Genomic DNA, 27,468 nt, shown 5'->3' on the forward strand with positions numbered 1-27,468 from the left:
AAAGGACTGAAATAACTCTAGACTAGTTCTGCAGGATTTAAAACTCCCCAGGGTCAGTTTTAGGGCTTGGCACCCCATGGATCCCCATGCACTGCCAGCAAGTTGTAACAAGGGGCTCTATACACAGCAGAGCTCAGCAGAGACTTTGTGGTGGTCACACTGAAACCCTTCTGCCTCTGGCCAACTGAGGGGCATTCACTGAGGGGAACCCCTAAGAGGTGAGGATCACTGAGGAAAGAAGACAAGGGCAAGGAAAAATAGCTGGCCCTTGCCATGAGAACAGAACAAACTGGATGAGACACAGAGCAGAGGATTACAGGTTTTTATTTTTCAAACATTCCCCCCTAAGTCTAGCACATTCTACAGTCTTGCTAGCACAGATGGTAACAAAGCCTGTAATGGTTCAGAAGTTACACTGCTACAGAGAGCAAACAAAAGCAGAGATTTATTTAAAAAAATTATTGTGAGAAATGGGTGGAAGAGTGCACAGGGGACGTGGTGGAAACTATGTCAGGTAGTGGTGCCCTGTGTGCAGCAGACATCTGTGCTAGCAATGCAGAAACCTTTCCTGGGATTGCACCAGGTGAAGACTCCACTGTGCTGGGAGCACCATTTCACAGAACCACCCCAGTGCCCTATGAAGACAGCTGCTTTCAGGACCAGTAACCTATCTTCCACATAGCCAAACCTCTCAGACACCCTGGGGAACCCCTCACCACCAGTCCCACACCACTGCCCTTCTGAAAAGCAACGAGGGCTCTGTTTTTGTGTCCAGAACATCCCCTTCTCCCACACACCATAACTCTGCCTCAGCCAAAGAGCCATAAATGCAACACTGTCAGCTCTTACACCTTCAGCTTCTGCTGCTTCTTCTCCCTGCTTTACACCACAGTATTGGGAGTGATTTTGATTCCATCAGATACTGCTTTCCATCAGCTACAGACACATCAGGTGCAGGGAAAGACACACAGGCCAGTGAAGAGAGGGGATCCCTTTGCTGAAGGTCAGGTAAGTGTGGTGATGGTTAGCTCATGCTCCAAGCCTTCACATGGGCAGACCTTTCAGGCTTAAAGTCACCTCTTGCTTGCCTGCTTTTCCCCACATTAATTAGAACATGTTTTTCATTAGACATGCAACTGAGGCAAGCCCTAAGCTATTCCCATTTATGCTCATGTCCCAAAGTTGATTGATTTGCTTTGGGTTTTTTTTTTTTCTTTTAATAATGGATCCAAACTTTCACATTTTGGTGACAGTCCAGGACACCACTCCCAAGGCACTCCTACCCATGGCACCAGACACAGGTTACTCAATCCTGAAGCAAGGCTAGCCCTGAAGCATTTGAACGTGGCTATAAATAAGCAACTAAGTAAGAAAATTAACAAATTCTTATCTACATAAAAGCTTTCTAGGTATTTCTTTTGGAAAAGCTGATTAGTGCTACTTGCTTCTATTATGACTCTTGTTTATGAATACACCCAGGCTCTGGAATGCTTCATTCCTCTCATCAGGATGATCTGAGTGCTGTTTTTAGAGCAGCACAGGATAGGGATGACATGGTTTTAGACATACCAGCAAGGAAAATTAAGAACTCCCAGAAGCTTCCAATTTTCCAAGCTCTCACATGAAGCTGGAAGTACATGCTTGGAAGTAAAATATGCTTAAATTATAAAGAAAGTTCAAGCAAATTGCTAAACCCAAGTGTAAATAAAAGCAACAAGTCTGCCTCCTACTAAGCTCTGTGGGCCTAGTTACCTGAATCCTTTGTGGCCCTGAGCTGCATGGTGGCTTCAGTGCTGTGTAAGATGGCACTTGATCTTCTGAAGATGGAGAAACATGTTTGCCTGAGCTCAGGGAGGACAAGGAACACAGCACAAAGAAATGCTTTGTTCCAAGAGTCCCCTGCCCACTCCCCTCAGGCACTTATCCAGGAGCACCACTCCCCATGTCACTGGCCCCATCCCTTCTCACCCCACTCACAGCTGCTCTCAAAATCCCCAATCCTTCATCAGAGCAAAAACTAGCCCAAAGTATGGGGGCTGTGGTGCTAATGCAGCATGAAGAGCCATCAAGACATTATCCAGGCTCCAGCAGCAGCAGCAAGTAGCTTTGGGCAAGAATACAAAAAACTGGACAAGTATTGAGCAACCCCCTGCCAGGTACAGCCTTTCTGCAAGCAGCAGTTTAGGAACTTCAGTCTCCTGTGTCCTATGAGAAAGTATCTCAGGCTAAAAAATTCAAGGTTTATGAAAATGAAGTGTCTGTAGAACTCCCAAATTCTCTGCATCCCTGCCCTCTGTGCCCACAATACAAGCTATCCTGCTAAACATACAAAAAAGAAGGTAAGTTGCTTGCTTGAGCTGCAATGTTACATTCATGGTTTATCGAGCACTCCACGAGTCTTCTGAACACCATTCTCAGCACTACTCCCCTCTCAAGCTTCTTCAACCACTGCCAGCTCCTGCTGTGCTGAAGAAACACAGAGCACCTGGTAGAGACTGCTGCAAGGCAGAAATGTCACTGCCAGGAACCTGTACAGCAGGACTCCAGCCAGAGGTGCCCCTGTCTCCAGTGCTATCTCCAGAAGTATGGCCAGGGGAATATGAGAAAAAAAAATAGGTATGTACTCTATTCCTTACTCAAAGGACAGGGTCTTCTCTGAACTCACACTGGAGCACTAATCACGATGAGCCCTGGTGCTGCACCTCCTTCAGCAGGACCAGCTCAAGGACATGAAGAGCTGAGATCATGCCAGATCTCCCTGGGTGCTCCCTGAGTGCCCAGGGCCAGGCTCTCTGCAGACAGAGATCAGGCCAGCTCCCCATGCTGTCACAGCTAAGGGACACTTTGCAACAGCCTGAAGACAGCACCCCTTTCCCACAGACCAACCCAGCCAGAAACAGCTCACGTGGATTTCTGGTCTGGGCACTGGTTACTAATACTGTCTTTTCTATTGCTTTGGGTTCCATTTTCATGGGAAACGAGCCAGAGACTCACATTTAACACAACCACACATACTGGTGTCCTGCCCTTTGATACATGGCTGTGAATCATGGGCAGCCATTCAACTTACTCTACATCAATGGATCAAGTTCCCTTCAGGACCCAAGCTAACAAGGTAGCAAACTATGTGCCAAATAACATAAATCTCTCTAGTCTGTTCACTGCAGCTCAGAATGGCTGATTCTTACACGTGGCACCTGCCAGCAAGTGTTGTGAAATGATATCTATCCACTCGTGTAATGAATTAACTCCAGTGAGAATGCTCATCCATGCCTCAAGTGTGCAAACCCCGGGATCTCTGTTTAGGAGCTGTCTTTTTGTTTATTTGTTACAACAAGGTGTGGCCAGACATGCAGATTGTGGGTAAATTTGAAACATCACTGGGAGGTCTGCCATGAAGGCAGCCTTCAAAACAAAGGTTATCAAACTATTCAAGGCTTTGATGGCATAGCATGCTGTAGATAAGACTTTTGAAGACTCCTTGTTGGAGGTAACCAGGCAATCACTCCTGTTCCAATCTCCACTCAAATGAAAATGAAAACAGAGCAGACAAGCTGGTGAAACAGTGTGGCTCATTGCACTGCATAATACAAACTTTTTGAACTGAAGCCACCTTCAAAAAGGACCGGAGAATCCTTCTGCCAGACCAAACCTACCAGAACACCATGAAAGCACCATGTCTCCCACAGATCCTGCCACTGCAAGCACCAAGCAGTGATAGGAACATGCCACTAATGCTCTGAATTTATCTTTTGACCCCTAATTTCTCTTCTGCAAGAATACAGAGACAGAGCAGGATCCCAGGTGGACCCCTGAGGGTGAGCCTACAGGCTTCAAGTTCCCCAACAGTAGCAGAAGCTTCAGCAAGAAAACAAAACCCCTCAGAAACCAAAGTGAGCTACCAAATACAACTGAGCATGCCCTCGGTAAGGGCTACGCAGAGTGCCAGCAGATCCAGCCCAATCCAGTCCACACCATCTCCTTAGCAGACTAGGGAATCTGTCCTGTGGATCAGCTGCAGGCCAGCTACTCAGGGATCAGCTGAGCACTGTTAATGATTAGCATTCCCTCCATTGTGCTCTGGGCTTGGCAGGAATGCCCTGCCAGGCACCTTCCCTCTGCCTCTTCTGGGGAGAGCAGCCATTCCCCAGTTACACTGCCACGCCCTTCCCACTTTTCCAACAACATTTTCAGCTTCTTAGCCCAAAATGCCTTAGGTCTGCCCCCTCCCATACTGTAGTGTTGTCTGGTATGAAGGGGACAGATGCAGCAAATGTGTTTTGTTTCTTTTTATCCAACAATCTCGTTTTTCAATTAAAATATATAATATATTTTTAAAAAGGTTTAGAAAAGCTTCTATGTAATTTGCACCTACTTTTACATATAGATTACAATAATGTACAACTCTTCCCCACAGTGGTTTGAAACCACAGGGACCTGCCAATTCCTTCCCCTCAATCATACACATCACCAAACATCAGGTGTGTTTGTTCCTAATACAGCTCTGAAAAAGAGTCTGTCACTGTTGCCTTCTCAGACAGAGAGATGCATAATAGGGACACACATTACATTGGCTTCATGTTCACTGTAGAAAGTTCCCAGATTAGTAAAAAAATATTTCATCTATAGAAAATGCCCTTCTGAAAAGCAACCAGGGCTCTGTTAAGGCCACACCCAGGCTTTCCATTTTGCTGCTGTAGCAAGACAGATCAAAACCAAACCCAAACCAATGTTTTTATGTCCCAGAAAGCAGCTACTAGCACCTGTGCTTATTTTACAGCAGCCTGGTGTATCAGGAAAGTGCTGAGAACAGCATAGGGACTTCTCAAAACATGCTTCTGATTCAATGGGGCTCAGTTGGCACAGTGAAAAACTCAGTGTCCTCCCATTCCACCCAGGGGGACAACTGGAAGCCTTCTATACCACGACAACCACCCTCCCCTGCAGAATGCTGATGGATGCTCCAGTGATGGGCACACTGAAACCAACCCCTGAAACAGCACACCCTTCTCCCACACGGCTCCTACCAACAAGCTCCCACCAATTCCTCTGCGAGTCTGTGGGACACCAAGTGCACATCTGGTGGCTTAATCAGAAAGTCCAACTACTTTGCCCCATGGGGCAAGCCAAGCGAGAGCAGAGGCAGCCCTCCACCAGTCCGAGGCACTGGGAGACTCTGCCGTAGCAGAGAGAGGACAGCCAGTGAGAGATTCCTCCAGCAAACCCAACTCATCACACAGGAAAACACTATTGCCTGGCACAGAGTCTTCTGGCCGAGGTTTTTACCAGGGCTCCTCTTTGGACATGGGTTTCTCCAGGTGGTCCAAGGCAGGGTCAGGTTTGTAGGAAGAGCCATGGCACATAACAGGATTACTATTTTTAAACTCTTCCTGTTGCAGCCAGGTGCAGGTTGCCCCTTCTTCCCAGATGGGCAGCCCCTTCTGCCCAAGGCATGGTGTGCAGGGAAACTGAATCCAACGTGCTCCATTCTCTTCTCTGTTGGGGTGGGAAGTGAAGTCAGAACCCAATGTTCAAAACCTGAAGGACACTAGGAAGAAGAAAAATAAGAGTGACTGGTTAGAGCTCCGCTTCAGTGGGAATCCTGGATGCATAGATAAGGAGTTAATTACTACCAATCTGCCCCTACAGAACAAACAGACCACAAGAAATCTTGATCAACAGAGCGTCAAGTGGAGGATGCAATTGCTCAGCTCCAACCTTCAGAGTAGGACTGAGACAGAAAAGTCAGCAGTAAGTATTTCTCCTGCCAGCTGACAGCACCAACAAGGCTCTGCAAGATAAGGAAGTTTAAAGAAGGACTTTGCTAACACCAGAGGCATTGCAGGAAAGCAGCAAGGAAGAGGAAAATTACTCTTCATCTTAAACAACCACAAATACCAGCTGGTAGGGAAAAGACTGTAAAAGACGCTTTTAAAGATCACATACAAACTGTTTATGCTCACTCAGAGAAATCCTGTCTCCACCCTCCAAAAAATTAAACATTCTTAGGGTATCTCAATCCCCCAAAAGTCTGAAGATCTCTTCTCAGGTCTTCTGGCTCACCTCAATAAAGCTGTCACAACTCATTCAAACAAGCCTTGGAATAAGTCTAAGCTGACTTAGGACACTGACATAAAACGACCACTGTAGCTATATGATCCACCTTGAAAGGCAAAACAGTGAGATAAATGTAAGGCATCCCATCAGCTGCATTCAGTAACAGTGAGCATGAAATAAACCTGTGAAAAGGAAAAAAAAAAACCCCAAAAAACTACAAGAGGGAATCAGCCCCGAATAAGAAAAGACAGTAAGTTAAAACAGAAGCCAGAGCAATGGGCTGCTTTGGGAAATTGCAAGCTTACGAGGGTTTTATTTATTTATGTTCTGTCAGACAAAAATCCAATGTTTGGAGCAAAGGGAATTCGACAGAGCAAGAAAAGCATGAATCCAGACCAAACGGGGCAAGGGATAAAGAGTTCTCCAGACTCTGAAGCTATAGGGAATCTAACCGAATAACTAACAATAATTAACTAATATCCACCAAAAGAGTAAATGGATTTTACACTCACCAATGAGACAAAAACTACAGCAGTTTACAAAAAAGGCAGTTCTATTTCTGTGCTGTCTTCCTCTGTGGCTAATAGCTCAGTTTGTGGGTGCTGCATCAGTGCTGGGCAGAGACAAAGTTTCAATGTTTGATCTCTAATGTCCATGCAAAGAAACACAGGCAGGGTTCAAACAGACTCCTGGTGAATCTGTGGACAAGCTCTTTGGCATTTAACTTGCAAGAAGAGGATAAAATCATGGGAGCTTTGAGCACCAAGGTAACACCAACAAGTTCCTATCTTCCTAAATGCTGCAGATAAGACTAAGTACTCTTTCCTAAAGATATCCTCTTGTCTACAAAGAGAAATATTTCCCCAGTTCACTTTCATTCTGGCTGCTCAAATCAGAATGTGATCGCTGTGATTAACTGATAAACAGTTTTTGCTCAGCATTATACCCATAACTGACCCAGAAGGCCAAGAGTAGGCCCACAGGAACTACTCACAACAGCTTTATGTTACTGATCACTTCAGAATAGCTTTTGCCAATATGAATTTAACACAGAGAAAAGCAGAGTAATAGGAAGGATATGAAAGGAAAAATGCCTGCCACACAAGAGTAATATACAGCTTTCCCTGAACAGTGATTTGCAAACAGGGATCCTAGGAACTCACTGCAGTAAGGGACAACTGACAGAGCCTGAACCTCCTCACAGACACTGATGCCTGCAGCTCACCTGGCTTTGTAACTTGTTGAGAAAACATTCTGCCTTCTTTCCCAGGAACACTCCTATTTCTCTCCACATGTGTCCTGCTCCCCCTTTGCTAGAAACCTGATTCACCTCTGTCTGGGCAGCATTTTGCACAATACCTGCTCTCCTTTGGGGAAAAAGCTCCCCTTCATCTCACTCCATGAACTCTAGGATATAGGCAAACAAAAAAGCTTTGCAAAACTCAGAAAAGGGAAACATAATGTAAGGACAGAATAAAAGGCTTGAAGCAAAGCACACTGCCAGGGTGTGGCCTCTCCTGGGGCAGCACTGCTGTGACCAGAGCACCCAGAGGCACGTGGCAGCTACGCTTGCTGCTCAAACACAATGGTGGTTCAGAACTTGCTCCAGATCTCACTCCTTCATGCCCAGCACATTTCCCAGAAAGTATCACATGTGGAACAAAGAAAACCCAGGAGTTTAGCTCTCTGTTTTGATTAAGAAATTCACATAGAATATAAAATGGACCAAGAACATAACCCTGCTTTCAAGACCTCCTGTTCTCCCTCTAAAGCACTTGATTATATCCACATTTTCAACATTACTAGACCCTACCCTTTGATAAATAATTCCTCAGCTTCTCTGCTTTACACTCCTAAAAAATAATCTATACCTGGTATGCTTTAAAAAGAGGTCTTGTCTACCTGGCCCAGGAGTACAGGACAGCCTGCATATGTTTTGAAAACACTTCTGTGAAAAAAATTTCATCCCTAAAAAGTCCACAAATATAATGGCCTGCCCTAGCATGGCATAAAAACAAAAAAGCAAACCCTAACAAACAAACAAAAGCTCAGAACAATATCCAATGGAAACACTGCTCAAACACAGCCTCTGTCACTAACTTACAAACAGTCCTAACACAGAAGGATACCACAGCTTGTCAACCAAATTTCGAAACTGAAATTTGTAATCGAAACTGAGTTTCTGTATGTCACCTGAAGATAAGATCTTTAAATCAAGACACTCAGTAATTCAGCAAACGCACAGTTAACACACATCACTATACAAAGTCCCATAAGAAAACAGAAAAGCTTCACTGATCCTCCTCTCCCTACAATAAAGAGATCTGTTAGGTACAAACAGAAGAACACTACCAAGAAATTACATCCTAAGCAGCGGGATGTGATTTGGAATAAGGGGAAGTTAAATTGTGTTTAAAACCTCAATAAATATAATATGTTCACCCAGTTTAACTAACACCAGCTCAAAGGACAGCATTTTACTCTGTCTAGACCCACGGCACTTGTAGAGAATGGCTGCACTGACAGAGGTCACCGGGCCCAAACCACCTCCAAGTGACTCAGGGGCCTAGGAAAGAGAGTATTAAGGTCAAGTAGATGATAATTTCTGTCCCCATGATTTTGATGCTCAAGGGCTTCCCAGAATGAAGCAGTATCTGCAGTTGCCCTTACTTCTGCCTGCTCAGCTGGACAGTATTAGCAGCTGAATTTGCAACACTAACAAATACCATATCTGCCTCCTAAAAAGGAAATATTTTTGGCAAGGCTTCCACTTTCCAACCAATATCCAGCCTATGCTGCAGTCTGTCCACTTTCCATCAGCTAACTGAGTTCCAAGTATGAAGCAGGCCTTCAGCTCCAGCTCCCTAATTCTTCCACTGCCTCTGGTTTAATGTTTCAAGTCAAGGTGTCACTGCCTCAAAAAATAAGATATATTTTAAAGTCTTGTTGTCACATACACTATTTGCCAAATTGACTCTACTTGTGCAAACATGACAAATTACTGAAGAGGCAGTTTTGCAGTACATGGGATAGCACTAACACAGCCTTCTTCCTTCCACTCCATGCACACTGCAGACTCCTGTTTCCTATTCTAATAATGGGAAACAATTCAGCAGCTAATGCTGGTGAGCCAACTCACCTGACTTTGCAGACACTACCCCAGGTAAGGGCAGGGCAGAAGGTGTGATAAGAGTGACTGTGACTTGCTACACACAGACCAAAGCAGACAGCCATGACACGGACATGCTTTGCTACTACACATCCTAGAGAATTCTGCAGGGATAATAATAACCTGGGTAGAAACACAGTGTGTGCTTGGCTCAGTTCAACCATTCTGTATATACTGGTGGATGTCTTTATTTATGGAATCAGCACATGCTCTCATGTCAACTGTAGAGCTGTAGGCACTGCCTGATGTCCTGGGATGGAATCATTGTGGGTGACAGGAGACAACAGGAGTTTCATTCAGGTTGCTGTTCTATTCCATAAAGGAGCTGACTACCTGGTAAGTTAAATCCACCTACCTTTAAACAGCTTTTTCTCCTCCTAAAAGGGAACATGACTTTTCCAAAACCTTTTTACTGTGTTTTCAAAGAGGTTCCTTTAACTGCAGAGTTGGGCAAAGGAACCATCCTAGACAGGGTTGTTTGTAGCATTTTACACAACTACACCTACCTTTTTGTGCTCCTGAAGTTAACTTGGTACCCAGGTATGGTTGGAGGCCTGTGAGGTGCTGGGATAGCTGGGAGTAGGCAGAATAGGTTCAAAATTAAAGTCCAGTCCTCCATCCATGAGTTCACTGTTGATTATGTAATCCATATCACATTCAAGGTTCTCCATGTACATGTCAATGTCCAGGTCAGTGGGCAGCCTGTCCTGGTTCAATCCCAAGGGAGCAGGGCTGGCAGATGAAAGGAGCACTGGACTGCCCAGCTGCACTGACTGGGCAGTTGTTGCAGAAACTGGAGCCTTCAAACTGGTGATGCTGGCAGTGTTTTGAGGAGATGTCACTATGGGAAGCGTTGATGGCAAAACACTGGCACCGACTGGTTCTGCCTGCTGCTCTGCAGGCTTTCCTCGTGGATTGCCTGAGCTCATCTTACTCTGGGCAGCTTGTCCACCCAGAAGCAGAAGAGTTCGGCTGCTCATCCTGTTACCAGTCTGTGGGAGAACTGGATCCACCTGAGTCATCATAACATCCCTTGGAGGCGGAGAGCTGGGTGTCAGAAGAGCTTCCAAGGTCTGAGGGGCAGAGAAATGGCTGACAGAACTTTGCAGTGAAATATCAACAGGGTTAAACAGGGAGTTGCCAAAAGTCTGACCAGCTGCATTTGGGCTCTGTAAGGAAAAGCTGGAATCTCTCTGGATCTGACCACTGGAGGCAGATTGCTGGGTGGATAGCACAGATGAGCTGGGAGACATCAAGTTTAACCCATCGATGAGCTCGAGCTCCTCAGTCACAGTTGGTGGAACATTGCTGGATGCACTGGAGTACACGAGAGAAGGAAGCAGCTCTTCGTCATGGAGGTCATCCTGCTCTGTCAGGATGGGAGAAAGCCTGGCACTGATGGTGCTTGCATTGGAGCTGGTTCGAGGCCGGAAGGTGTTCCACACATCTGAGTCCTCATTGCTTCTTGAGGATGGGCTCCCAGGCCACTTAGGAAATTGGGAGCCAGGACTGTCAGCAGAGGATTCTGGAGCAGACTGGAGAGGAGGCTTCTTCCTGGATGCTTTACCTCTGACTTTTGCAAGCTTGCTGCTGTTGTCCATGGAGGCAGCTCTTCTCCTTGGTGCTTTTCCACTTTTGCCACCCTCAGGATTGAGCATCCACCAAGAGCTCTTCCCTGTGGCTTCATTATGGACTTTAATAAACTTGCTGTGCAGGGACAAGTTATGTCGAATAGAGTTCTGAAAAAAAAGAAACAAAACCCACAGAATGTGAGGACCTGTCAGTTGACACACCTCCCACCTAGAAACCTCACAAGCTTAAACACATTCAGACAGTATGCAGAGAAGAAAGTTATAACAAAAAGCTACCCATAAAAACTTGCTATTTCTGTCTGAACATGCTTTGCAGCACTAGCAAGCAGTGCCATGTTTCACTGCAATATCAAGGGTGAAGCTACCATGACAACTAGCAGCCTTCAGCTAGCAAAATACTAACACAAAAGAACTATAAAGATCATACAGGATCTGCAAAAAAAGGTATATCACAGAGCAAGTAAACAAGTTCTAAAATACAACCTGCAATTTCAACATGAGCCCACCTGAATTTAAGCTACTGCTGTTCACACACATTTGTCAACCCCTTTACCCAGAATAAGCCTGGCTAATTTTTTTAATGTTTATATGGCCACTTTTCAGTCAGATTCATGCAGAGCATAACAGTGAATCCAACAGACTGGGTGAAGAGAAATGGCAAAATGCTTCTATTTAGTGCACCCAGTAACATCTCCACCCCAAAATTGGAGAAACGAGAGAGAAACTTCAAGGAACAAGAGTCCTAGAATCCTGGAGACTGCCAGGCTCCCTCTGCAAGGAGGCTGTGTGCTTTCCTTGGTGCATGTTCCTGACAGGGTAAGATGTTCAGTGAATACTGCACTCCCACACAGTACATGCCAGTTTTAGCCTCTCCTGTCTTTTGCTGGGTAAGACACACATTCCTTGCCTCTCCCAGCTCCCTCCTTTTGGTTTAGCTTTGCTGAAAACTGCAAGCTAACATGTCTGTACACCATCATCAAATTTTCCTCCTGCAACTGATAAACTCCCCAGTATTTTAGAATCAGGAAGCAACGATCTCATTGTTTGAACAGATCCTCCATAAACTCCCCTTGAGGCCCATGAATTTATTTGATATCTGCACTTAATTTCTTCAGATGGGCAAATTACAAAAGATTAAAAGGTGCTGCAATGGAAACACAACAGGGGTCCAAGAACAACATTTTTTTCATATTAACTAAATTATATAACAACCTTCAGTTTTCATGCATACTCTCTTAATTCTGAACAAATTAACTGTGCTTTTATCATCTTTTTCCACCAACTCTCAACACAGTTCTTTCCTGTCTGCTGCTTTCCCTCTCCCCACCCTTTTCCTCTCGGAAAAGTCCTCCCCATGCTAATTTTGGCCACCTCACCAAAAGTACTATCCTAGAAAAAAGTAGATGCAGACAGATAAACAATACAGGCAAAGTGGAAAGATTTTATGGAGATTGAAGGAGATCTGACAATCATCCTGGCTTAGCTTTCATTTTAACCTTTGGCTGTTGAGGATTTGGAGAAGACTGGCTGCTTGCTGCAACTGGTACCAAAGAATACACATGTTCTTAATTGGAGAGCAGAGCCTGATGGAACATGTGTCAGTCAATGCTCTTACACAATTTTATTACTTGAGCTGTTCACAGTAATAGCTGTACAACAGTCCTGCCTGGCGTCTTCTCTAAACAAAGCTTTCCTTTCCTTCAAGTGTTGAAACAAGTAACTCAAGATGAGCACTGTCTCCTGCAAGGCTGCTGCTTTCAGTTCCAAAGAATCCCATCACTTTTCCCAGGTAAATGTGCATAACTTTGAATGCACACTGCTGCAGCAATAAGAACCACTAAGCTGTCACTAATTCTTCATTTATTCTCCTGAAAGTAGCCTGTAAACTCAAGATGGCATCTTGAGTATCCATAAGAGACAATTTGTGTAACTAATTTCTGGTTGAAAAGCAACTTGAAATAAGACATCTTGGAATAAGAATAGGATTCACACGAGCACAATGAAGCCTGGTACCATTTATAAAACAGTCCCAAAGTGATTTTACATGTTACTGCTGAACTGACATAATGTCAAAGCTGTAGAAGCAGATATTGCTGTACCACTCCTTCCTTCCTCATCTTCAAACTCTCATCCTTCCATAACACAAGCATCTGTGACGCTATAAGCCAGTTCAGAGAGCAAAGCAAACTGAAAAGCTGCCTTATCCTTCCTTGGAAACTACTTTTCCTGCCTCTTTTATCTCTGTTTTTCGAACTACCTCACAGTGGGGGTCAAGCACCGAAAACTGAAGAGAACAGAATGTGTAGTTGGAGGCAGAGGAAAAAGAACATTTCTTTCAATAGGATTAGCTGTTATCTAAAGTGCAATGCCTAAGTTATGGCTTTGCAGCTCTCCTGCAGACTGTGGGAGGCAGCTGAGCACTGCAGCAGAGTGCCCCCAGCCCTAACTCACCTGCAGGACCCAGCCTGCCTGGAGCCCAGAGTGTCCCAAACCCCACCTGACCCCTCACACCCACCAGCCAGGGTGCTGTGGGACAGCACAGAATGCACCTGCTAGGGATTCAATACACCTAACACATGGAGGGCACCCTCCAATCTCACTGAGAAAGCCAGGGACACATCAATTATGCTAAAATAATCACAGACCTGCAAGTCAGACCTGACAGAAGAGGAAATGACAGAGTTCAGTCACCCGGGCAACCCTGACATATTTCCTTTCTTGATGTTAAGCAACCCACACCAAAAACATACAGATGACATTAACTTTTTAGATACTCAACTTCAGCAGCATGGGAGGCTCCCAGCTGGTCTAAGCATCTGCAAAACACACGAGGTCTTGACTGTGCAACACTTTGATCATAGAGAAGCATGACCTGAAGGAAGAGGTGCAGGCAGGAATCCTGCAAATCCTTAGGAACATCTTCAGCTCCTACCTATGGGAGGACACTGTTATTTATTTAGGTATCTTATAGTGGTATTTATGGCTGCATGATAAGCACTGCCATAAAAAAAAAGCCAGCCTGTGTCTCTAAATCCATCGTAGATCAAAGATGATTCCTGCAAACCACATTCAGACAAAACCAGTCTGAAATTAAGGACAGATAGTATGCAAAAAAATCAAGTTTGGCTAGAGACATTTATTGTACACTGATGGGTGGACCATTCCCTAGGTTGTAACCACTGTGTCTTCAAACCAGGATATATGGACTAGCCACAGAAGTGTGGCTAGGAGCTTATGCAAACTATTCCCTAAATCTTAGTTACCAGAACATTAAGTCTTCTTTGATAAAATCTCCTGGCCACAGTTAAAGGACAGCAACACTTCTCACCATCAAAACAGGCCTGTCCCTGCAGCAACATTAGTGCTGCCGTGGATCCTGCCCAGCACAAACTGTGCTTTGGTCCCACATCAGGGAATTGCCACGGGAGCTGGCAGCACAACCAAGCCACCGTCCTGCCCAGTCAGCCTCATGGGCAACTGCCACAAGACCATGGCAAATGCTCAGGTGAAGTGACTACAGAAGGCTAAGGCCACTGACAATCTTTCCAGGGGACTCTACAGCTTTGTAGGTACAGCTGAGGCTCCTTACCATAAAAGTGGAGTTTACAGGAGCAGAAGGAGACTCTTGTGCCCTGCCCAGCAGAGCTCATCCATGCAGTGGTGCACAGCCTGTCACAGCAGAGCACTCAGGGCCAAGCACAAGCCATGCTCAGAAAGACAAGACAGAGCAGCTCCCTTCCAGGAGACACACTGGCTTCCTTCCTTTCCTGGCCATTCTCCCAGGAAACATCATGTAGTTTAAACTACAAACCACAGAGGATCAAATTTCTTAACAAAAAGTCTCTCTAAAGGATGACTGACAGAAGGAAAAAAAAAAAAGCAATCACTGCAGCTGCCTGTAATACACTCTCACTGCCTTGGAGGCATACAAAGAACTTGGTCTCATCCCAGTGCAGGGCCATGTCCCACGTGCTCCACTGCCAGGCCTATAATTGTGCCGAATTATCATTTGCCATGGCATTCTTGGGAGGCTGCAAGGGGAGCACACTCTGCCTGCTGTATTTGTCAGTGCCTGTCTCAGCCACTTGGCTCCAAAGGCTTCAGGAAAAAAGTCTTCCTTGTAGAGATCTGCACCAGCAAGTAAACAACTGCTCCAGAGCCAGGGAGTTGAAACCCTTTCCCAGCAATCCCCTTCCAGAAGGCACACACGAGCACAGACGTCAAGCTCAGCAGACGGGGATCTCTATCTTAGGAAGAACATTTTCCTTTCTGTAATCTTTCAGTGGGAGGCCAGAAGAAGAAGATCATAACTCTCTAAAAAGCAAAGACTGAGGCGATTTGCAAGACAGGCAGGCATACACAACAAAAGCTGTTTAGGATTAGATAGAGCAGAAGAAACTTGTTGGAACAAGTAATACCAGCAGGCCAGGAACAGCCTTCTCTGAGGACTGCCTGGAAAACTGAGCTGTGCTGCAAGGAATAATCATTCAGCACAGCAGCTTTCCAGAAAAAAAACTGGCAAGGAGGAGGGAAGAGTAGCAGCAAAATCTTCCAGTAACTTGACTGGCATTGTATGAAGTAGATGAATTTTCACCAAAAGATGAGATTTTCCCAACTTTTGAGAGGAACAACCACACTTAACAAGGCTTCAAATGAAAAAAAAAAATCTCATATTTCATGCTTCTTCAGTACACTACAACGAGAAAGGCTTATTAGTGTCACTTTGAGCAGGGTTAACTGTGTGTTGCTACATTGTGATCCTTGGCCCTCTTTACAGCTGAGTACTCACCAGTTTTCTTCCACCTGGAATACAGGACACCTGGTGACCCCACACCTGCCCTACTGTCCTACTTCTGTGCGCTGCCACCAGCCTTATTTTCCACACCCAGCACTCTGCCATTCTCCCATTCACAACACCTTGGCATGCCCAGCTGCCTTCCTCTCACCTCACCTACACCAGACCATTTAAGGACTACCAGGATTAAAAGGTAAAATACCCTGTTAACAGAAAGATGATGGACAACATCCACCTCTGTTCACCAGGCTTCCAGGAATCCTCAGTACGGTATCTGAACAAGCCTCATTTAGCTTCTGTTTTTATTTCCCCCCTGCTTCAAGGAAACCCAGTTAGGCTGTCAGCAGCTGGGACAGGGAACGTCACCCTGCAGCCAGGGCTAAGCACATCACTAACACCACATGAATGCATTTGGGCCACATGAGGTGATGGCAAGAGTCCAGCAGTTTCTACCCACCCTCAGCTGTCCAGGATTCCAACAGCCAGATCCTCCCTCCCCTTTGCAAGGCAGCAACTTCCAAGAAACCAAAATCAACCAAAACTAGCAGAGAGCAGCACCTACAAAACCATTAGAGAGCAGGTGGAATTAAATGACATACCACTGATGACAGCAATGACATTGCTATTCCAATTCAGCTTAGAACACATACTTGCTCATTTTTGGTGTCAGAAGATTTAATGGGAATTGTATCCTTTCAGGCATGTGAACTTAGCCTGTAGTGTTTATTCCTTTCTCAACAGCCACAGAAAGCAGCCTTTCTTCACAGACTGAGGTCAGTGGCTCTGTGTAGCAGAGACCCCCAGACTCCACACTGTGCCTCACCTATGCACAAACCTGCACCAGGCTGAAGGTTGGGCAGAATTACACTTTGCTCAGAGCCACAATGCTGAGCTGAAGTTTTATGTATCCTTTTGGTTTATGGCATCCATTCAGTTTTGGCTCAGTGAGGAAAGACAGGGACATATTCTGAATGTTTTCTCAAAGCACTTTCAGTAACTGAAGGGGGCCTACAAGGAATCAGGAGAGGAACTGAGGTTTACAAGGGTGTAGAGTGAAAGGACAAGGGTGAATAACTTCAAACTTGAGAGCAGGTTTGGACTGGATACTAAGCAGTTCTTCCCAGTGAGGGCGGTGAGGCCCTGCGAGGTTTACAAAGCTGTAGAGTGAAAGGACAAGGACAAAGTGAAAGGACAACTTGAGAGCAGGTTTGGACTGGATACTAAGCAGTTCTTCCCAGTGAGGGTGGTGAGGCCCTGGCACAGGCTGCCCAGAGAAGAGGCCCTGGCACAGCTGCCCCATCCTGGAATTGTCCAAGGCCAGGCTGGATGTGGCTTGAAGCAAACCTGGTCTATCAGAAGGCAACCCTGCCCACAGCAGGGACACAGAATGAGATGATCATGAAGGCCTCTTCCAACCATTCTGTAATCCTATATCTTGTAATTATCATTACCAAAAGTCAAAGTAAGCCCAGCACTGCCACCAGATGTTCCTGTCCAGGTAAAGGGTTTCTTAGTGAAATTAAAGAAAGTTCTCCTGACAATGATTTGGTTCCTTAGTGGTTCAAGTTAAGAACTTAAAGTTTTGACAAATCTGAGCAAAAAGAAATATTCTTAAAGGATACAGGACCTTGCTGACATACCAGCAGCTATAAACAGCAAATGTGCCTATTTTAGGAACTTATCATTGCTTATTTGCAGATCTGACTTCAGAAAAAAACAAAAAAATTGTCTCACTGAGAGTCAGCACACCAATAAACAAACTTTTCAACTTTGCCAAAACTAGTGTTCACATGATTTTGTATCTACTTAACTGGAATTTATTTGCAAGGCATAAAGATAGCCTGGCAGAATCTACCAGCTACAGCACAGCAGAAATAGTTCAGAAGATGGACAGGGTTCCTTTTGTCTGCTGGGCTATTCTCCTTCATGGAGGAGCTTCAGAGGGCCACAGGAGGAGCTCCAACCTGAGTGAGGTCTGCATGTGCTCTACCAGGAGATCAGACAGCCACAGCTCTGGGAGAGGCTGGGGACTGCCAGAGCCAGCGCTGAAAGCCAGTGAAGTGATTCTGTGACTGAGCTCTCAGCCAGGTCTCCTGATCCATCTGGTCAACATTTAATATCAGCTACATGCAATATGCACATAACCCAAGGCTGGAATGGAAGGCTTTTCAGGAAAATGCTGCCCACTTTAACAAAGATTAAGAGCTAGACATCTGTTTTAGATAAACAGAACACTTGGTAATTTTTAATTCATAATACAGCTCCTTGAGCTGTTGCATGTATATATATATGTATATACACACACTATACATATATATGTGTATGAGGGTACATATGTTGTGTATACCCATGCACACATTTGAAATAAAAAGCACCAGGATGCAGAGGTGTGACATCAGCTTCCCATAACCAGTGTAATAGTTCAGAATCATTTGTTCTTTATGTTGCATACACAGATACACAGGAGACATCTGATTTTTCTTTCAGTGACATACTTTTGGAGGGTGAAAAGGATGACTTTAAAGTTTATTCTGTCCCTAGAAAGGAAAAGACAAGAGCTTGGGGAAAACACACAGTTTGTTTCTCTAAGAAAGAGGAGTCCTTCTTGCTCCTCACTGTGCCAGACGTGCTCATACTCATGGATGTAACAAGCACTGCAAACTGCTTCTCTGCAGGGTTTTTGCACTTTACCCCAAACCCTCAACACCCTCCCCTTTCAAGTAATCTCAAACCCAAAAGGAATTATCCTCTTACCCACAGATACCCAGACCATCCTGCAGAGCACCCAGGCAAGGATTATGAAGAAGCCCCAAACACACCCTACAAGGACACTTCTGCCTCGCAGGCTGGTTAATTCCTAACTTCAGCTGCAGGAAAGGACAGACTGCACACACAGCAAATCTGTCCTTCACAAGGTGCTCCAAGCACTTCAGGAACAGCCAGCTCCATCTTCCTCGAAAACAGATTCTTCCGGAATTCATGGAGGTCACACCCTGGCAGTCTGCAGCAGCTGCACTTCCCCCAATTGTACAGTGGAGTAGGACAGCTCTAAATTAATTATGAAACAACAATGAATTTATGGGGTTTATATTAACTAAAGTAGATTAACAGTTTTTAAAGACATATTGCTTTTAATGACTTAATTAAAATTCTCTATTTAACTGCACTACACACAAATAAAATCTATTATCAGTTTGGCTCTGTCCAAATGAGACAGAAATGCCAGAACTCTAGACTTGTACCACCATCTTGACAGGCATCAAAATGCTACAGCCACCTTTAACAGCAGCTTCACATTTATTTCCTTTATGCAAAATTATTCACTCAACATTGAGAAATTACTAAAACTAAGACAACTCAATAAGTTTTTCTTTTATTTTACAAATTAAAAACCCCCAAAACATGCAAACAGACTCACAGCTCTCAGAATAACAAAAATTAAAAAAAAAGCCCCAGACAGGTCCATTCCTCAAGTGAAGACACGTCTTTTGTTTATCCAGTTTGTCTTAAATAAGCATTTATTAAATTTGCTCCAAGTCCACAAAAGTCAAATTGAACTGACTTGACTGACTTGCCATCTGCAAAACTGGAAATGTCTGACCTCTCTTCACCTAAGGGATCTGAATGCAAACAGACTGAGGCCAGAAAAACAAACAAAACCTCTTGCAAACCCATGTAACTGTGAGTTAACAGAAAGAAAGACTGAAAGCAAGTTCCATGGTCACACATCCTGCCAAGCTCTGCCAACAGGATTTTGCGAGTGAGCAGGAAAGAAAATGTATTGTATTTTTATCATGATTTTCTGCTTGCTGGTTAAACCAAGAGCTTTAAACTGCCCTAATCATAAGACAGTCTGGTTCCCACCACAGTTGTTGCTGTTCTGCCCGCCCTCATCTTTCTTGGCAAAAAGCTTTTTTCTTCTCCTTCTAAAGCCAGAATTAGTCTGTTCCCAGGCTGGAAAACCACACTAAAAAGTCAATCACAGAAAACCTACGACAGCATCTGACCAGGAATCTCATTCTCATGTATGCACAAATTTGCAAAGTGAACTTCTGGAATTTAAATCTACCTGTAAATGCCCCAAAAGTGACACGTTATTAAAACACAGAGTAACACCAAAGGCTGATGGTCCTATTACACGTGAATGGATGTAACAAAAGAACAGCCACAGTGGATTAAGCCAGAAGTGGGCTTATTCCAGCATCCAGTCCAGCAGGACATCCCACTATATTCCACCTTCACCACAGTATCTGGGGAGCATTTCAGAAAGCACACTGGGCTTTAATCTCAGGCACTGCTGCCAAACAGACACTCAGCCATATTCCTGACAAGAAAATGCACCAGTTCTGTTAAATTAACATGACTACACTCAGGAGCAGCAGGACCAGGACAGCAGCCCTAGCCTGAGGAAACAAGAACTGTCTTCCAGTAAGAACACCAAAAGCCAAGCACTATCCCAAATCAGAACTCAGTATGCAGAATCTAACCTACATATACAAGTAAAAGAAAATAATCCGTATTAGTTAAACTAGATGCACTCTCCAGGAACTGTCAATAAGTGATAAATGGAAATGTGATAAGTTTTGTATTGACGTGTGCCAGCCCAAGCTGTGACAGCTGCATCCCTCTCACGGTGTTTCTACCCTCTGGAGCAAATGTTTGCACTCACACCACCACGTGGTGTGACACTTCAGAGAGCTGAGCCAGCTGAAAGCCAACCACCAGAAACTGACGTTTATTTATTTATTTACTGTCTGAAATTAACTCTCTGTCCTCACCTACTGCTCAGTCAGACAAGCAGAGGAACACGTGGCTGGAGTCACGGAAGCCCAAAGCCCCAAAGCGGGCTGGCTGAACCTCCTGCAGAACTGCAGCATGGATGAACTGCTAATAAATACTGCAAACAAGAGTGTAATTCCAGTCTGTAGTGAGAGCAACAGATCACACTCTTCAGAGTCCAGTCTCCATGGCATCCACCCCGATACATCAGGACAGGCTGAGGGGCTATTTTGCAAGCCAGCTCTCACATTTCCCTTTCTCTCTGCTAGAATTCTTTAGACTAAAGATAAGGGAGCACAAGGTCGCCACAGGCAGAGAACTGAAACAGTCTGGAGCTCCTTTAACCCAGCTCTGCACACACCTATTTCCAGAACGAGAGAAGACACTGCTGAGCCTTTAGAGCAAAATATTGCTTTCCCTTTTCCAAACTCCAGCAGAACTTCCATCACGTTCCTGGAAACAGGACCCTCTGCCCGTTTCTCAAGGGACCTCGTGGCGAGCCAAGCCCCCCCGCTATGACACAGTTATTTATACCGAGCTTTAACGCCGGCACGTGACACAGACCTGCGGTGACAAACCCCGGGCCGAGGCTTCACCCGGCACAGAGCCGGACACCGCCTGTTCACCGCGGCCCCTCGCCCCTGGAAAAGCTCCTAAACGCCAGGAGCGCGCGGGGCGGCCTGCCAGCGCCATGCCACGAGCAGCCGCACGCAGCCGAACCCTGGGCTGGCTCTGGGACCCCGGAGCCTTGGGCGGAGCTGAGGCCGCGGTTCCGGCACCGCGCTGGCAGCGGCTGCAGGCGGGCATGGGCAGCAGGGCAGCGCGGGGCGGGCCGGGCCCGGGAGGCGCCGCCGCCGCCGCTCCCCCCGGCCCGGCACACACACACACACACACACACACACAGGGGCTGTCCCCCCGCCGCGGGCCGCCACGCACCTTCCAGCCGGCGGAGCTGTTGCTGTCACCCTTGTCCTTGAAGTAGGGCACGGAGCGCACCATCCACTCGTAGATCTGCGCCAGCGTGAGCCGCTTCTCGGGGGCGCTCTCGATAGCCTGGCTGATGAGCTCGGCGTAGGACTGGCTGCCCCAGGCGCTCCGCCATGGGCGCCGCCTCAGCCCCGCCGGGAGCGCCGGGCCCGCCACCCCTTTGTGCGCCCCGGGCCCGCTGCCGCCGCCGCGCCGCTCTGTTTACCAGGGAGCAGCGCCGCTCCCCGCGCCTGCGCGCGCGGGGCACGCCGGGAGCGGTAGTCCCGCCGGGGCGTTAGCAGGCAGCCTGACACAGCCCGCGGACTACAGTACCCAGCGCCCCCTGCAGCGGAGGGCGGGGCGTGCCCCACTACGGGTGAGCGTGGCAGGCGGTGCGCTGATGGGACTACAGCTCCCAGCGGGCATCGCGGCGGGCGACGCTTACATAACCTGCAAGGCCTAGTGCGGGTCTAGCCCCCCACGATGGCAGAGAGGGGACAGCGGCGCGGTGCCGGCAGCCCCGAGGCGGCCGCAGCTCCTCCGCCCGCCTCAGAGTGTGCCGCGGCACTCCGGGTTGGGCCGAGAGCGCTGCTGCCTCCGCCATCCCGTCACGGATGGGAGCCTATTTCCGGGACACTCCCTGGCGTAAGGCGTGATGGATCTGCGTCCCGATCTGCCCGTCAGAGTCGGGGCAACCATGTTCCGGGGCCTCGCGCTCCCCGCGCTGTACAGCGCCCGGGGCTGGCAACACTCCAGACGCTGTAAGGCGCAGTCCCTGTGTGGGTTTCTTGGCCCCGCGCCCCGGTTTCCAGCCGGGCTGTGCCCTGTCCCGCGGGGCCCGGCCGGCACAGCTCCGGCGACACGGAGCAACCGCGGGAGCAACCCTGCCATGCAGGTTCCGGGGCCGGCCGACCGAGCCCCGCGGGCTGAATACCCGCTGCGCTTATGCAGGGGCGGCCGCACGGCGGCGCTGTCACGGCTGTGGCTGAGCGGCCCCGAACCCTGGATAACGACCGCTTTATGCAGGCGCTGTGCGGGCACCGCGCTGCGATGTGCGGGCGGGGCGGCAGCTGCGGGGCCCCGAACCCTGGATAGCTGCTGGTTTATGTAGGCGGCGGGCGGACCCCGTGCGGCTATGCGCGGGCGGGGCGGGCTGCGGTAGCGGGCGGGGCGCGCCGGGCGGGGCGGCGGCACCACCACCATGTCGGAGGCGGCGGTGGCGGACACCCGGCGCCTCAACGCGAAGCCGCAGGACCTCACGGACGCGTACGGGCCGCCCAGCAACTTCCTCGAGATCGACATCTTCAACCCGCAGACCGTGGGCATGGGCCGCGCCAGATACACCAGCTACGAGCTCCGCATGCGGGTGCGGCCCCCGTCGGGCCTGCGGGGCCGGGCTGCCCGGGGGGCGGAGGAGGCGAAGGGGCGAGCGGCGCGCCTGCGGGGCTCAAGGTCAGAGCCGCGGGCTCGCTCGGCATCCAGCGGGGCTGGGACAGGAGCTGCTGCCTCACAGCTCCGGCGCCCGGTCCCTCGGAGAGCCCCGCGGGGTGGCTGCTGAGCAGGGCACGGCTGCACGCAGCTGCTTATCTCAGGCAGGGGGGCAGGAACGCGGGGCTGCTCACACTGCGTGCTGCCTGCTCTGCCAAGAGCCCGTGGGCTCGGAGTGTGCACAGCGGGCTGAGCAGGGTTCTCTCCGTTGGGCCTTAAACGAGCTGGACTGGGAACCACTTCACAGCTCTGCGTCTGGTAGATGGGAAAAGTAAAGCTGAGCTTCACCTAAAACAAGCTCCCTTTAGCATGTGCTGGTTTGACTTTTGCTTATAGCGTGATTTAACTGCTCAGTCTCCTCTGCCTTTCAGAAGAATTGGTGTTTGCTTTTTTCTGCTCCGGTGCTTGGCTCCCATCAGCCTGCAGGTGGCAATGGGAACCTCTTAGTCCCACTGAAACCAGCAGAGATGCTCTGAAAGCAGCTGGGTTTATTTCACAGCCCTCATAAGAACAGTTAATTGTGTTGCAGTAATATCTGAGTGCTGTCCATCAGAAGGTTTTGTTACCTCAGTTCCTGGAATGATTCAGACTGTGTTGATGGGGTAAAGTTAATGCAACAAATGACAAATGTCATTTGTTGGACCCCAGTGGCAGGGGAGAAGGGTGAAGAATTGCTGCACCGTTCTCTAGTGACACAAGATGGGCATGAAAAGCCTGTTAGGGTAGGTGCTCTGTTTTGGGAGAAGACTGTAGATGAGGTCTGCCTTGAACAATTGCTGGGGCAAGATTTCCTCAGTTAGTTCTTCCATGGAGATGCCCGTGTCAGGTCAGATGTTCCTTTGCTCTGCAGACTGCTGCAAAACTCTCTTGTCGATCACTTCAAAATGAAGTAAACTTGTGGGGAGGAAAAATCATTCTCCTGACAGTCATATTGTCAGCACTGGCTGCAGTGTGTGCCCCTGGGAAGGGGGTGTTCCAGAAATAGTCACTCAGGGGAGAGGGAATGGCTGGCACTGAATAGACAGGCTTGCTTGGATCTGAAGGATTTTGGTGTTTGTGCTGTCCTGAATAAGGAAATTGAGTGTTCCCATCATGAGTCCTTCTCAGCAGGTTTGATTTTCTCACTGCAGCTTCATGTTTCAGTTACACGCCTGGCTTCCAGAGCAACCTGCAAATAAACTGCTTTGCTTCATTACAGACAAACCTCCCCATCTTCAAATTGAAGGAGTCGTGTGTGAGGAGACGATACAGCGACTTTGAGTGGCTGAAGAATGAGCTGGAACGAGACAGTAAGGTGAGGCCTGGTCAGACCTCCCTGTTCCTTAAGCCAGGATGTGGGAACAGTTGCAGCAGTGATCTTGAGAAGTGGGGCTGTGGTGGTGGATGTGGCAGCCCAGATACTTAAATCTAGGGGTTAAACTGAGATTCCCTTACTCTAGTTTGGTGCAAGGAGAAATCCCAACCAGATATTCTCAAGAGGTCACAAATGCACAAAAGTTTACTGGCAAAAATAAGGAATTTTGGCAAAGGAGTAAATACACTTATAAAACACTTATTATAACATTACTTAGCATTAATTTACTATTAATTTAGGATAAACTTACCCAGCTTAACTTAGAAACCTTTAAAACCTTAAGTTGCTATATTACTCAAAAAACTTCCAAGGAAAGAGGATTAGAAGAGAGAGAAAGACAAAAAAGGTACAGAAAAACACACATAGCTACCAACTCCTAGGGTTCCAGCAAGGGTGAGATGGAAACTCCAGGAGAATGCAGGGGCCACACAAGTCCCTCGTGGGAGCTTTTAAGGCCAGGGCCTTTGTGGTCCCCTCCCAAGGTGGAGCTTCTGGTCACTCCGGGGCGGGGTGTGTGACTGATGAACATCTCTGCCCGGCCTGGGCTGGGGGGTGGAGCCTTTCACTGTCTCCCCTTCACAAGCCCTGATCTGCCCTTCCCACCAAACATACACACAGGCCTTTGCCAAGCATCCCAAAGTGTTTAGAGACATGAAATTTAGCCAATCTCTGACAGTGGGCACCTTCTGCTCTATGCATGTGATGGCACTGGAGATGAGCATCAAACAGCAAAGGATGTCTGCTTGCAGGTGGCTGTTCTGCTCACGGGTGATTCTGTGTTTCAGATTGTAGTGCCACCGCTGCCTGGAAAAGCTTTGAAACGACAGCTGCCCTTCCGAGGAGATGAAGGCATCTTTGAGGAGTCTTTCATCGAGGAGCGGAGACAGGGCCTAGAACAGTTTATTAACAAGTAAGTTTGATGTGCTGGCTTTGCTGTGTGCTGCCTTTTTAGCTGCTGCTGGGCCGTGGGTTGACTGTGAGAGAGTCTTGAGTCTTGACCTGCTTCTGGCAGGTGCCAGTGCTGGAGGGTGGTGCCTGCAGCCACGTAATGAATCTGGAACTGGAGCAAGTCCTGCCCTAGGTGGGGGTTGTGCTTTGTGCTCTCTCCTGAGAGCCTAGTGAGTATTAGCAGGACAGCTGTGCTACAGGGACCCACCAGCATGGTACTGTTGGTTGAGGGCACGGCCTGGAAGGGAGCAGCCTGTGCTCAAGCACCTCTTCTGGTCCTGTTGCAGAGCGATGCGTGACCGTGGGCTGAGCGCGGTGCAGGTGTGCTGAGCTGGCTGCCTGACTCCCTCCTGCACACAGCAGAGGCGTGGGGGTCTTGGAGGCAGCTGTGCTAACCTCCACATCTGATTTTCTTCCAGAATTGCTGGACACCCACTGGCACAGAACGAGCGCTGCTTACATATGTTCCTGCAAGAGGAGACTATTGATAGGAATTACGTCCCAGGGAAAGTGCGCCAGTAGGAGCACCTGGCACTGTCTTCCTCCATTCCACCCTCCCTCCTGCAAAAATGACATTTATTTTTACACTAAATCTGTCTTCTCTGAACCAGCTTTTCCTCTCTTGAACCTCCCAGTTTGTTCAGTATTTTCCTCTTTTGTAACTGGCAGCAGTTTGTTCTACTGGGCTGTGGTCGTGGCCTAAAGATGTGAAGATTTATGCAAGTGAGTGTGTTGTCCCACGTCTAGGGGCAGATTGGATAGGTGTGGAGCAGGAACTTGCTAATGGCGTTCTGGTGTAGGAGCTGCCTCTCTCCCTGTACAGGAAGATAAGAGATGACCTTCACTCCCTTGTCTGTGCAGCCCCAAGCATCTCTGCAGGAGACTTTGAAGAATAGCAGTTGTCATGTTGGTCAGTGATTATATCAGGTATTAGAGTTTTAGTAAGGTTTATCCAAACCAGTGAGTAGGTGCCTGGGTGTGTCAGTCTGTCATCCACCCCATTCACCCTGCATGAAACCCCCATTCTTCACTGTCTGGAAGTGCTGAGACCCAACACCTACTCAAACCCCGCTATCAGCCTCCTGAATTACAGACCTATTTGGTGTATTTGTGCCCCCTCCTTTCTAAGGTGCTGCTGGCAGCTCGAGGGGTTTCCATCCCATGTGCTCTCATGATGCTCTTTGTGGGCCATTTGGCACGTGGAGGATGGGATAGTCTGGGCTGTAGCCACATGTGCTGTGATGCATTGGCCCAGAGTTTAGGAAACACCACAGCCTGCTGTGGCATGGGCTGCTGGGCTGGTGTTGCCTGCAGCACTCTGCTCGGCTGAGCCTAGTGACCTTATCCTGGGCCCCAGCTGCTGGGAGGAGCAGGCTGGCTGGCTGAGGAGGAGCAAGAGAAGGCTGGTGGGAGCAGTTGTAGGATGCAGCTGTGATGGCTGCCACTGGAGGAGCCCAGCAGTGGGGCCTGGAGTGAGGCTGCCTCTCCAGAAAAGGACAGCAGAAAATGGTCAGTCCTAGGTTAGACATTGCTTATAAAGCAGGAGAAGTGGCAATGGCTCTTTGTGTGTTCTCCCCTGTTCTGCAGTGAGCTAGGCAGTTGCTTGTGTAGAAGTGAGAACATACGACTGGTCAGGAAAGTGTTCAGAGCTTGAGGGGACAATGAGGCTGTGACTTGCTGCAGCACAAGTGTCCTTTAGAGGCTCCCCCAGCTGCCACAGCTGTGATGAGTGAGGTTGGGCCTCAGCTCGGGGGCCCCTCAGGTCAGGGCTGGCTGGTTTAAAAGCGCTTGGTCACTTTGTTGTGGCACAGTTGAGCCTTTCTTGGAGCACAGGCCCAGAGTGGATGCCCTCCTGTTCCTGCCAGGCACGTTCCCCGAGGCCTTCCCAACATCCCCTCTGTTTTCTGGTGAGGAACTGGTACTGCTGGGCGAGAGGTGGCTCTTGGGGAGAAGTCGCTGAAAGCGCGAGGGAGCTGCTCCGGGGGCTGGCTCGGCCCGGACAGGGCCGTGGGGCAGCGCGGAGCCCGGTGCCGGTGGAGGCGGCCGTGGCCTCGGAGGGGCTCGGTCCCCTCCTCCTGCTGCCGCCAGTCGCGTTCGGGGCGGCTCCTTCCCCTGCCCTGCGCGGGGCTGCCATCCATCCAGCTGTCTGCACCCTGTCCAGTGTAACGTCCCGGTGCCGTTCGCATTAAACCACTGTGAAGCCAATTGTCTGCCTGGTCCTGGGGGCTGCAGGGCGGGGGAACCGCCGGGAGAGAGCGGTGACCGGCGAGGGGGCGGGAGAGCTGCCGGGACAGAGCGGGCACCGGCGGGGCGGGGCGGG

The 27,468-nt window shown here is 48.3% G+C and overlaps 2 protein-coding genes across 2 annotated transcripts; one reads left to right on the forward strand and one right to left on the reverse strand.

Moving 5' to 3' along the window:
* Window positions 1-308: 308 nt before the first annotated feature.
* FOXO4 (forkhead box O4) lies at window positions 309-22,307 on the reverse strand. Its single transcript, XM_039717327.1, has 3 exons — window positions 21,329-22,307; window positions 9,733-10,965; window positions 309-5,548 (listed from the first exon to the last, which is right to left on the reverse strand). The coding sequence occupies exons 1-2, from the start codon at window positions 21,389-21,391 to the stop codon at window positions 9,751-9,753; spliced, it is 1,278 nt and encodes a 425-aa protein (XP_039573261.1). The 5' UTR covers window positions 21,392-22,307; the 3' UTR covers window positions 309-5,548; window positions 9,733-9,750.
* A 124-nt stretch (window positions 22,308-22,431) lies between these two features.
* On the forward strand, window positions 22,432-27,353 carry SNX12 (sorting nexin 12). Its single transcript, XM_039717329.1, has 4 exons — window positions 22,432-22,724; window positions 24,045-24,140; window positions 24,986-25,110; window positions 25,568-27,353. Exons 1-4 carry the CDS (start codon window positions 22,560-22,562, stop codon window positions 25,668-25,670), a joined length of 489 nt encoding a protein of 162 aa, XP_039573263.1. The 5' UTR covers window positions 22,432-22,559; the 3' UTR covers window positions 25,671-27,353.
* Window positions 27,354-27,468: the final 115 nt, after the last annotated feature.

This window comes from Passer montanus, unplaced genomic scaffold, assembly GCF_014805655.1.
Source record: "Passer montanus isolate IOZ18808 unplaced genomic scaffold, ASM1480565v1 scaffold38, whole genome shotgun sequence".
Lineage (NCBI taxonomy): Eukaryota > Metazoa > Chordata > Aves > Passeriformes > Passeridae > Passer > Passer montanus.

Excerpts from the sequence above, each read along its gene's own strand:
- FOXO4 (XM_039717327.1), bottom strand. The coding sequence starts at position 21,391 with ATGGTGCGCTCCGTGCCCTACTTCAAGGACAAGGGTGACAGCAACAGC. Across the intron at positions 10,966-21,328 it reads ACAGCTCCGCCGGCTGGAAG|AACTCTATTCGACATAACTT; the intron begins GTGCGTGGCGGC and ends CTTTTTTTTCAG.
- SNX12 (XM_039717329.1), top strand. The coding sequence starts at position 22,560 with ATGTCGGAGGCGGCGGTGGCGGACACCCGGCGCCTCAACGCGAAGCCG. Across the intron at positions 22,725-24,044 it reads GCTACGAGCTCCGCATGCGG|ACAAACCTCCCCATCTTCAA; the intron begins GTGCGGCCCCCG and ends GCTTCATTACAG. Across the intron at positions 25,111-25,567 it reads CTAGAACAGTTTATTAACAA|AATTGCTGGACACCCACTGG; the intron begins GTAAGTTTGATG and ends ATTTTCTTCCAG.